Below are 12,177 nucleotides of genomic sequence, written 5' to 3'. Positions count from 1 at the left end.
TGAGTTAGGCAAAGGGTACCCAATTCACTGCCCAGGGGACAACATTTAGGCTGCTGAGTCTCCCAATGCAGCTGACAGCCCAGCCCACCTCATCCTATAACTGCCATGTGAGACCAAATATGAACAGCCTCATGTTTTTATTGCCAAAAAACTTAAACAACTAACTTCTAGTCAATCAGGGAAGACACACACAGTTCTATATTTGATGAAAACATGTATTTAGGTAAATTAATATGCAAATTTTGGCTCCTGGCAAGATGCCAGCGTGGTCCCTCAGAGTCACAAAGCTGGGGCACCCTAGGATAGATTAGGTAACCAAGAAAGATTCCTCAGCCATGAGATGGAAAAGCTCAATGGTTTGGGAAGGGCTTGCATGTTTTATGAAGCTATTCGGTGTAGCTTGCTACATGTACCAGCTCTGCAAACACATTTTCTATTTTTGCTGTTTTTAAATTCCAGAGGAAATGGTAGTAAATCCTAGGATCAAAGTGCCTGCTTGTCTTGTTACGTCCTGCTGTATACCATGAACTTTCTGCCAAAGCTTTGAATGTTTGCTCCCATCTGTAGTAAGTGACTGCACTTACTACCGTTCAAAAGTGCAAAGTTTGTCACAACCTTAAAACAAAAAATCTGTAATGAATTCAGATTCAGAATTCTTTAAAACTGGACAAGTGGGCTAATTTTTAAAAATACTTGGGGCTTTTCAATTTTTATTTGGCTTTTATATTGCATTGGTAGTGCTAGCTCTACTTCTGAGTAAAAGGTTTCACTAACTAACAATTTCTTTTTTTCCCCCCTCTTCTTGTGCATTCTTTCTGCCTACAAACTTACATTTTGTTGTTTTTTCATATTCAACTGTGGCTGGACTTTTTTTTTTTTTCAGTCCCTTCACATGTATCCACCACCACCACGCCTTCACTGTGTTTCATCCTGTCCCACAAACCTGCCAACTGTCCCTGAGATGGACATGCTTTTGGACATTTCAGAGGAAGATCCCTTTTGGGACTATGTCCATAGCCCCTCGGACTGCTGGGAGTGCAGTCCCACGAGAGTAATACCAACTCACAGTGGAAATGAAGTGACATTGCCTAATAATATCTTGGAGCCTATGAGACTCCCAGTTAGTCACCATTCTTCTCCTGCAATAGAGGGAAAGCCCCATAAAACAGTTGACTACAAAGATACTGAGTTTAGGTTTTCATTAAGCTTTAGCAAACTCTTTGCTTTTAATTTCCTTTCACTACTTGATGAGGATGGTTACATCAGTTTTCCTAGCCTCCCTGAGGTTTGCATCTCCTATCTCCCACCTGGCCTTCAACACTATGTTCCTATCACCTCTCCCTCATTCATTCCCTCTTTTCTCCTTATCTTTGTGCTGCTTCTCTCTGCTTTTCAATCTGTTCCTTTCTCGCTCACATTTTCCCTTCCTCTCGCTCTGTCCCTCTGCTACCTGGAGCCTAAGGCAACTTCATTGAGCGCCTCTTATAACAATGACCTGAATGACAAAGCAGAGGAAGAGGAGGTGTGTAACTTTGTCACTTAAATGCTGCCACCTGCACTTGGATTTTGCATCTGCACACTGAGAAGCACTCAACCTTGCACACGTCCTAGTGTACAGTATAAATGTCTTTGTAACGGTTCTCATTAATGGTAACTTGCCACTAATATACTGAGTTTCTCTTAATAAATAAATGTCTGGTTTTTTTCTGCATGAATAACAGTGTGTTACAGCATACATAATTTGATTATATCCCCTGGGTGCTGTATCTAAGGAGGAAATTATTTTGTAGTTGAAAAGATTTGAGCACGTTGTTGTTGTTGTTATTTAGACATATTTTGGAATAAGATTAAATAATCAGTAAAATTGTTGAGCAACATTCCTCTTAGACTAATCGTTAAATCAGTCATAACCTATTGCCCTTCTCAGTCCATTAACTTTGAAATGCAGACATGGAGCTGAATCTTAGAGGTTCTGTTTAAATCTGTAAAGTAAAAATCTCTAAGTCTGTCTCTTATTTTAGTTCAGCAAACTGTGAAAGCTGTAAACAGTGTTCTTTCTTATAATAGTATCCCTGTGGATGCTCCACTTCAGGTGGTGCGCATGTGCCTCTTGATCCCTGGACCATAGATTTCTGGCTAGCACTGTCCAGCCAGCCCATGGATGTGCCCTATGCCTTTTCATGGGAGACACCAGGCTATATAGGGGTGCACAGACGAATAGCCCTTAGTTTCTCCTCTACTGCCGTGGCCCGAGACAGAACATTGTCCTCCTACAACATTCTTGGACTTTTCTCTTAAAGTTAGTTACTTTATAGTTGTAGGTTTCTGTTTAGAGTTCAGTATAGTTAGTTAGTCTTAGCTGAGAAGACTGTTTGTTTGTTTTTTTCCCTCCCTTTTATCCCGGGACATTTGTCTTCTCCTGGCGGGGTACGCCTGGTTTGTCATGCTTCAAACGTTACCACTCTTGCTGGGAGGCTAAAGTGGTAAACAGCAGGCATTCCAAGTGCATCCATTGCCTGGGGGAGTCCCACATCTCTCAGAAGTGTTCCTTCTGTTTGGCCCTTAAGTCCAGGGCTTGGAAGAACAGGGAGATAGAACTCAGACCGTTGGTTATGGAACGTTCCAGGCAACTGCTCTGTAAGCCAGGTCAGGAGACACGCCCCCACCTGCCTGTACATCTTCCCCAGACAGATCCAGTGCCCCATCAGCTTCAGAGCATGCTTCCCCTAAGGAAGGGAAATCTTTGGATGCTGGAAAGACTCCCAAAAAGAGAAGCGCAGACTTTATCTCTAACGAGCCAGCTTCAAAAAAGACTATCAAGACTGTCCCTGTCAAGGTCTTCAGTGTCCGATGTTACTGTTGAGGCCAAGGACTCTTTCTTGGGTACTGCAAAGTCTTGTAGGACAGGAGCTCTAAGGACAGGAGGCACAGCTCTGTTAGGGCACCTGTACCCTCCACAAGGATGGTAAGCCATCGGCACCAAAGCATTGTAATGAGCTTCTGGTGTTGTGCACCTTAATCCAGCCATTGGTACCAATGCAAACAGCTCAGCAGGGGGTGGCTATACAAGCGGTACCCTCTGTACCGAGTGAGCGTCAGTGCTGGACATCTACAACATCTGAGTTCATGCATCACTGTTGACGCTGTCACCTCCAGCTATGGCATCCAGTACCATAGGCGTTCTGATACCTGAGGGACCTGTGAGTGGACAAACCAGAATCCCTTTTGTTGTCTGGTACCGAGTGTGTGTCAGTACAGAGACCTCAGTCTTTGTGTGGCCTTTCTGTGACACAGGACTCTCCTCCATCTACATTGGCTGTCCCCCATGGGAGGATGCAGAGGATGACGACTCCCAATCAGTGTCCTCAGTTTCTCCCAGGAGTTCTCTTATGTACCCCTTTGGGAAACCGCCCTTGCACAGAGTGGACCTTGTGTGACACCAAGGATGGTGGAACCAACCTTGTATGCCACCCCCATTCCTTATGGATCCCTGCAGTGGCCATATTTTGATGTGTGGCCTGCCTATCACCAGCAATTTAACAGTCCACCAATACCTTCTCTCAGGGAGACCAGGGTTTTGTGTTGTCCTATACCCATTTATGACAGGAGGAGATGTTTGAAGAGCAGGAGGCTAGGGCAAATGAGGAAGTTACCCCTGAGATTCCCATTTCACTGTCATCGCCGAATGAAGCAGTTATGTCTCCATCACCTTCCCTGGCTGACGTCGGACAATTTCAGGACTTAATTAGAAGGGTAATTGACAGCTTCCAGATCCCTCTGGAGGGGGTCAAAAATCCACAGCACAAGCTGCTAGATATTTTGCAGTCAGCAACACTACCTGTTAATGCGGCTCTACTGGTTCCAGCTAAAATGGTATGGCAGACGCTGTTCCACCAATGTGCAAAAGGGCAGATAGGAAATACTATTTTCCCCTGAAGAATTCAGACTTTTATTTTCCTGTCCCCCACCTAACTCAGTCATGGCCAAATACAACCTTACTAATTACAAGAAGTTCACAGCATTTATTGCGTATCTGCCACACAACTGCAGGGAGGAATTCCAGTCCATAGTTGTGGAGAGTGAACTATTGGCCAGAACAGCTCTAAGAGTCCCTAGACTCTCAAACACTGCTGCCAGATCCATCTCCTTAGCAGTAGCTGTGCACCGGACATCATGACTCCAACTTTCAGGGTTTCTGATAAAGGTTCAGAACATTGTAGAGGATCTCACCTTTGATGTTCATAAGCTCTTCTCAGACACCACAAATAACTCCCTGCACACGCTGAAGAAATCCAGGGTTACCCTTTGTTCCTTGGGCATTTACATATGTTCTGAGCAAGAAACGATTTAATAGGGCACAGACTGCTCAGACATCATGCTATGCTCAGTTCTTGGGGTACCACAGACCTGCAGAACTCCCCAGAAAGAGACAGGTTTCAGAGGAAGAGGGCCACCCAACCACCCTTCATCACCACTCAAGCATAATCTAAATAGTAGTTTTGATGAGTTGGTTGAGAGTTCGAATCCTCCCACTCCTCTGATTTTACAGTTGTGTCCTTTAACCTTCTCTTTGGAGACTGTCTTGTCCATTTCCACCAGGCTTTGGAGCGAATCACCAGTGGCTCTTGGAGGTCATACGTTACGCTATGCAGTTTCTGGCACTCCTTCCCTTCCACCCTCTTCAGGGACCCCTCTCACAACTTCTACTAAGGCAAGAGGTGGAGATTCTCTTCGGACTAGGAGCAATGGAAGTGGTCCCTTCCCTTACAGGGGCAGGGAGTTCTACTCAAAATACTTCCTAGTACCAAAGAAGGATGGAAGTTGGAGGCCGATCTTAGATCTGAGACAGCTGAACAACTTTGTGACAAAAGTTCAGGGTGTTGACTCCAGCAATCCTTCACTAGAGGAAGGGGATTGGTTTTCATCCCTTGGCCAACAGGATGCCTACTTCCATATAACTATACGCTAATCACACAGCAGAGACGACCCATGCCTGCTGATGGTGGGGAGGGGGCAGAGTGAGGGCAGCTGGCTTCAGCAGTGCTACTGAGCATGCTTAGTCCATGTGAGCATGCTCAGTACAAGCCAAGCCGCAAATCGGGGGGGGGGGGGGAGGAGAGGGATGTGACCCTGCATACCCAGTATTCCCCCCTTCCCCCAAGTGTGTCACCTCTGTCACACAGGAAATACCTACGATTCACTGTAGTCCAAGATCATTTCCAGTATGGAGTGCATCCCTTTGGCCTACCCTCAGCTCCAATGGGGTTTTCAAAGGTTCTGGTGATAGTGGTGGCTTACCCTTGTCAGGAATTGATTCTTGTCATCCCATACCTTGATGACTGGCTACTCAAGGGCCATTCTTTCAAGGCAGAGTTATCGTCCACCCAGAAGGTGCTTGCTCTGTTCAAAGAGTTGGGCCTACAACTGAATATAAAGAAATCCACACTAGTACCAGTACAAAGGATACAGATTATAGGGGTGTTCTTGGACTCAGTGACAGCAAAAGCGTACTGGTCTTTACAGATTTCTGGCCATGTCAAGACTGTCGGGGACAATTCAGGGAAGATCACAACCACAATAAGGAACTGTTGTCAACTCTTGGGCCATATAGCAACTTTCATCTTGTGACCAGTCATGCAAGGCTTTGCTTCCAGGGTTGGCTAAGAGCTGCCTCTTCTCCAACCAGGTACATCTTGGACGGGAGGGTAACAATCTCCTTGCACATAAAGAACTCTCTAAACTGATGGAAAGAGCAACCTGTGTAGGCATCCCTTTGTCACCCAACCCCATCAGTGACTCTAACAACCAGGTCATCCATGTTAAGATTCCTGTTGGGGAGCCAACCTCAACAACCTCACAGTTCAGGGTAGGTGGACAGTCCATGAAACAAATCTCCATCAACCTTTTGGAGCTCAGGATGGTCAGGAACACTTGTTTGTTTCCTGCCATCATCAGAAGCAAAAACGATGAGGGTCATGACGGACATGTCCTGCATGTTTTACATCAACAAGCAGGGAGGAGCAAGATCCACTTCCTTGTGCAGTGAAGTTATAAAACTCCTGGAACTGGTGCATAACCACCCATATGAGGTTTCAGCAGTCTGCTTGCTAGGCATCTGGAACACCATAGCAATGCCCTCAGCAGACACTTCTCCCAGGACTACGAAAGGGAGCTGGATGCTCAGGTTCTCCACAGCATATTCCAAAGAAAGGGTCAAGGCAGGGGAGCTGGATCACCACTCCCTGGGGGACACCTTCCTTCTACCATGGAAGAAGAGTCGGTTCTATGCCTTTTCCCCAATGTACCTAATTCTAAGGGTGCTGAACAAGATCAAGCAGCACAAGGCCAGAGTTATACTTGTAGTACCGACTTGACAGAGACCTGCTTCAGCTCTGTGTCCAACCACCAATCAAGCTCCCAACCATTCCTCATCTCCTATCTCAAGGTGGGGGGTTCCGTGCTCCACCCCAGTCTGGCAGTTCTGTACCTCAGGGTGTGGCTCATGCATGGTTCTCAAGAATAGATGTTTCCTACTCTACGAAGGTGCAGCAGGTGTTATTAAACAATAGATAGTTTGGATTGATGTTTTTTCTATCTGAAGAAATGGAAGAGATTCATCCAGTGGTGTGGTCTTTGCTACCTCCAGCTGGAATCAGTTCCCTATTCTAGATTACCTGCCAGATCTGAAAACATCCAGGGTATCCATCAGTTCAATCAAGATGTACCTGGCCATCATATCGGCCTTTCTTCCTGCTGTTGAGGGATTCTCCATTTTTGCTAACCTGGTATCATACAGATTATTAAGAGTCTGGCCAATCTTTTCCCACACACTAGACATCCCATATCCTGTCTTGGGACCTCATCCTGATTCTCAACCACCTCACGAGACCTACATTCGAACCAATGGCGATCTGTTCTCTTCTTTTATCTGCAAAGATGGCCTTCTTAGTTGCCATCACGTTGGCCCGTAGGGTCAGGGAGATACCCTCTTTCTCATGTTTTTTTAATAAGGTGTCTTTACATCCGCATCCTAAATTCTTCCCAAAAGTTGCATCAGATTATCTGTCATCTTAACCAATATATCCATCTGCCAGTGTTTTTTTTCCAAAATCTCCTAGTTCTCAACAGGAATCCTATTTCCATACCCTGGAATTAGAAGGGCCCTTGGCCTTCTGCATAGGGATGACTAAGCAGTTTATGAAATCACCTAGACTCTTCATATCCTTCTCAGATAGGTCTAAGGGGGCTCCTATTTCTGCTTACAGGCTTTCAGAATGGATATTGGGTTGTATCTCTGCCTGTTATGAATCTTCAGGTTCTCAGCAACCTCCTCCCCCCCCCCCCCACACACACACGGGGTGAGTGTATTCAGCCAGATTGCAGGCAACATCTACTATATTTTTGAAGAATATCCCAGTATATGAGATTTGTAGAGCTGCTACATTAACTTCAATCAATATGTTTTCAAAGCATTATGCCCTGCTCTGTGCCGTCAGATCCGATGCGACACATAAGAACGGCCATACTGGGTCAGACCAAAAGTCCATCTAGCCCAGTATCCTGTCTTCCGACAGTAGTCAATGCCACGTGCCCCAGAGGGAACAAACAGAAAAGGTAATCATCAAGTGATCCATCTGCTGTCGCCCATTCAGAACTTCTGGCAAACAGAGGCAAGGGACAACATCCCTGCCATCCTGGCTAATAGCCATTGATGGACCTATCCTCTGCAAACTTATCCAGTTCTTTTTTTTAACCCTGTTATAGTCTTGGCCTTGGCCTCTGGAAAGGAGGATGCAGTACTGTTTTCAGTTGTGAGCCATGTTCTAAAGCCCTCCTCCTTCTAGGGATACTGCTCAGAAGTCATCTGAAGTGGAGCACTCATAGGGACACTACTCGAAGAAGAAGAAGAAAATGTTACTCACCCTGTGCAGGAACTGTAGTTCTTACAGTGCTAAGATGCCCTATGGGTGCTCCACTACTCATCCTCCTTCCCCTTTGCTTTGGTTGTTCCCTAGGGAATGAGTAAATAGAGGAGGAACTGAGGGCATTTTGCCTCCACACCTCTATATAGCCTCAGTGTCTACCATGAGGAGGCATAGGGCAGTGGTCTCCAAACTGCGGTGCACGCAACCCAGGGGGTGCATGGCATGAGGAGCACCGCCGAAGGAGCACTGCTGCAGTTTTGAGACTCCTGGCATATGGCATACACGTGAGTTAAATGGACAGTGCTAGCTAGAAATCACCAATCAAGGGCTTGAGGCACATGAGCACCTGAAGTGGAGCACCCATATGGGGACACATCTCAAAGAACTACAGTTACTGCACAGGGTGAATAACATTTCCTTTCTTTTTTTATAAATCATGTCTTCAAAGAGGGCACTAGAATTATGACTGTTTCTGCTTTACATGGGTGTGTGCAAAGTTGAGTGTCTGCCCAAGGTTCTCCCTGGCTTTTAGCATTTTTAGTCATATTTAGCAATAGTTAAGGTGAAGACTAGTTTCTTTTATTCAACTGGATTGCTGATTAAGTAGCTGACTTTAATCATCAACATGTGAAAATTTGAGAAATGTTAAAGTATGTAATTTTAAAGTTGCTATGCAAAAGCATCAGTCTCATTAAGTGTGTGCACTCGGAACATCTGATCTGGCTGATGATAAAGTGCTGCTCTCCATATGCTTGCTGCTGCATGTCATAGCAAATACACCATGCACTGTAAAAGGGGGGAGTTTACTATGAACTTCAATGGCAATATGAAGCAAAATACTATAGCCTTATAACTGAGAACCTTGAAAAGAGTGAGCACAGCATTTATTTCAAATTTTGTAGTAATAAATAACTCTCTGAGACCGTGTTATATACAGCAGAGTACTTTCTCTTAGATATGTGACATGACATCTGTAAAAAACATACATATAGTAAAGGAAGTCTAAAATGGTGTAAATAAACATCACTAAAGATTTTCTCCATCCATAATACAGTTCAACATACCTTTTGATGTGAAATTGCAACAAGTGCACTAACCTCAAATAAGTGAAAGTTGAAGGAAAATATGATAAACTAAGGAAAAAATGACATACAGTGTGATGTACTCCCTCACACAAAATTTGGAATTAAGCAATATATGTAATAAAAGTAAACCCCTTATCCAATACTTGCAATCTTGCACAGTGATCCTTTGAAAACCTGGCAATTGATGTTTGTACCTAAGGGTATTTTCAGAAAGTAATTTCTCTCCTTAAAATTGCATTCAGAATACTTATAAGTAGGATGTAAATTTTTTAAGTTCTCATATTTTGCATTAAAAAAAGCAAAAATCTACATGTATACCACACATTATCAGGCATTTACAGTAATCATTTGCCATTTTACCAAAACCAATTCATAGTATAAACTCCACTTTAAATGCTTTTATAAAGTTTCTCCGTAGTTTAATTTGACATTAAGATTTGGGGCAATATGGCTTTTCTCCTTCTCTTCTATCTTAATTTTCCACCCATCAATGGGGAAAGCATGAAAAATGCAGCAACAGAGATGTGGGGGGAGAGAGAGAGAAACTTCCATTTTCCATTTCACATATTACTTCAGCCATTTCTACAACACTATAGCTGGAGGAAGACCAAAGAGACTTAATAATTTCAGCAGCATCTGTGGCCAAAACAATAAAGGTATATAAACATAGCATGTGGTTTGCAGCTTTTACAAATAAAGGAAGCCCTTCTGTTGCTCCCGTAGATCACACTAACAACTCCTTTCTTTTTAATGATTTGCCATGTGCCTTCATGTAGGTGGAGACCGGAGAGGAAGAAATGCAGCAGCAGGTGGATGCTATTTTTCAGTTAAATCTGGTTGTTGCCTGCCATTGTTAGTGTTTCAAAGCTTCTGTAGGTTTTGTCTGAATAGTGACTTTTGTTCTTACCATTTATCCCCCTGTTTATTTTTTTAAAGTCGATTATCAATCTGAGGGTCCTTTTTGGTTACTTGTTGATACATTTTATGTTCATTTTGCTTTCTTTTGTGTGTGTGTGTGGTTTAATTTCACAGAACAATTCCTTGAGAGTAAACGGGGAAAATATTTATGTCAGACATAGCAATTTAATGTTGGAGGTTTGTATAACATAAGGAACACTTTCTGTTCTCATGGGCTGCCAGGCTGCATGGGTTGGGAAGTCACTTGCAGGCTGTTAAGGACACAGTGCATGAAATGCATGGGGAAATGCAACTTGGAGATGCATGTTGTAAATTCTAGTTTTTCCATAAAGGAACAGCTTGTAAGCGTGAATCTACTAGAAGTTTTCAAAGTGGCAACTGGGAATAATAGCCCTGTTTAGGTAATAAATCAAATTCATTGGTCTGTTAATTACCATAAAATGGGATTTTTACTTGCCACACAAACCTACTACTTAATGGGTACCCCATGTAGGCTGTAGTTTAAGGCTCTCACTTAATATTTTTCATTTTATTTTCTGACACATGTATACTTGAAATGTGAGCTGGTGTGCTCTGGAGGAATAAGCATAGATTCATAGATTCCAAGGCCAGATGGGAACACTGTGATCAACTAGTCTGACTTCCTGTATAAGACCTGCCATGGAACCTCCCCAACATAATTCCTAGATCACATCTTTTAGAAAAATATTTGATCTTGATTTAAAAATTGTCAGTGATAGAGAATCCACCACAACCCAGGGTAAAATGTTCCAGTGCTTAACTACCCTCGCTGTTACAAAATTACTCAGTGATAGAAGTCCCATAATCTTGAATTTCTAATCCTGGCTCTGCCAGTGACCTGCTGTGGGGCTTTAGGCAAATCACTTAGTGTTCCTGTTTTAGTATTCCCGTTTTTGAAATGGGAATAATTCTTACTTCCTAAAGAATTAATTCTTAGTGAGGATTAATGTTTGTAAATGGCTTTGAATCTGGAGTACTATTTAAGTACTGTTATTATTTATTATTGGAGTAGAGACATTTTGTTTTAAAGAAATAGTTTTTACAGTTCATTAAAGTGGAATATAGTATGGCAGTACCTCGTGTTGCAGTCAGTGTAGTTTGTATGGTGATGAATAACTGAAAGTAAACCAACAAAACGTGCACAAAATATACAGAAAAATCCTATCCTGTGTCTGTTTAGCCTTGCCCGTAAAATGGGGCTATCAGGAATTCCCTCTGTCACGAAAGAGCTTATCTCTTATTTAATGACTGTTGTATTTATACAGTAATATGAAGATTTGTAGATTACAGTAACTTGACTAATCTGTTGTTGCTTTTGGCAGCTTTTGATAACTGTTCAAAATTTACTTTTGCATAATTTACTAAAACAATGAAAGCATGTTCTTCATAACCTTGTTTTGAACAAGTCCAAGAAATGTGCCTGGTCTCTCAAGCCACAATAATTATTTACAACAACCCATAAAAATGTCATTGGCTTCAGTTGTTTAATATCACTGCAGTTCTATGGAATTGCTATGGTATAACCTGTTTTTTATATTCCACCAATAATTAAGAAAACTTCTTTTTGTTTAAATCAAACAGCTTTTTAAAAAATCTCGAAATAGATATTTAAAGGTTGTATTTGTACTAAAAATTAATTTTAGATGAAAACTTAGGCCCTGGTCCTGCAAAGACTTGCGGATGGTGAGTGGACCTATGGACTTCCGTGGGGCTATTTATAGTGTGTAAAGTTAAGCACGTGCGTCCAGGATCCAGGCCTAAATTTTTAGTATCAATTTATTTTTTACAGGTTTACTTCAGAATTGACAATGAAATGAAGTAGAAGCTGATTAGTCAGTATCACTTTCTGATTTTCATGCACTAGTACAGTTCTGTGTTGTTTGTGTTGTAACACTGCAGAGGAACAACGAGGAGTCTGGTGGCACCTTGAAGACTAACAGATTTATTTGGGCATAAGCTTTCGTGGGTAAAAAACCCAGTTCTTCAGATGCATGGAGTGAAAATTATAGAAAAAAGGGTAACTTCCTTCTCTTTGTGACAATATATATTTATGCCTGTTTCTGTAATTTTCACTCCATGCATCTGAAGTGGGGTTTTTATCCACGAAAGCTTATGCCCAAATAAATCTGTTAGTCTTTAAGGTGCCACCAGACTCCACATTGTTTTTGTGGATACAGAGTTACATGGCTACCCCCTGTTACTGCAGAGGAACACTTTAAAATCGTAGC

General features: G+C 42.7%; 1 protein-coding gene across 21 annotated transcripts in view; it reads left to right on the top strand.

The window, feature by feature from the left end:
- The window catches only part of EPB41L2 (erythrocyte membrane protein band 4.1 like 2), a 275,035-nt gene that overhangs the window by 233,337 nt on the left and 29,521 nt on the right, over positions 1-12,177 (top strand). For 10 of the 21 annotated variants that reach the window (XM_074948426.1, XM_074948430.1, XM_074948422.1 and 7 more), the window contains 2 exons: positions 884-1,522; positions 9,787-9,819. The exons of 4 other annotated variants lie outside the window; for them this stretch is intronic. In XM_074948426.1, coding sequence (XP_074804527.1) covers positions 884-1,522; positions 9,787-9,819 — 672 coding nt within the window. Of the gene's footprint in view, positions 1-883; positions 1,523-9,606; positions 9,667-9,786; positions 9,820-10,042; positions 10,106-12,177 lie in introns of all 21 variants that reach the window. 7 more of the 21 variants (XM_074948436.1, XM_074948428.1, XM_074948433.1 and 4 more) reach the window with 5 other exon arrangements.

This window comes from Natator depressus, chromosome 3 (assembly GCF_965152275.1).
Source record: "Natator depressus isolate rNatDep1 chromosome 3, rNatDep2.hap1, whole genome shotgun sequence".
NCBI lineage: Eukaryota > Metazoa > Chordata > Testudines > Cheloniidae > Natator > Natator depressus.
Note: the sequence above shows the minus strand (reverse complement) of the source record. Positions and strands in the feature narration are given on the sequence as shown.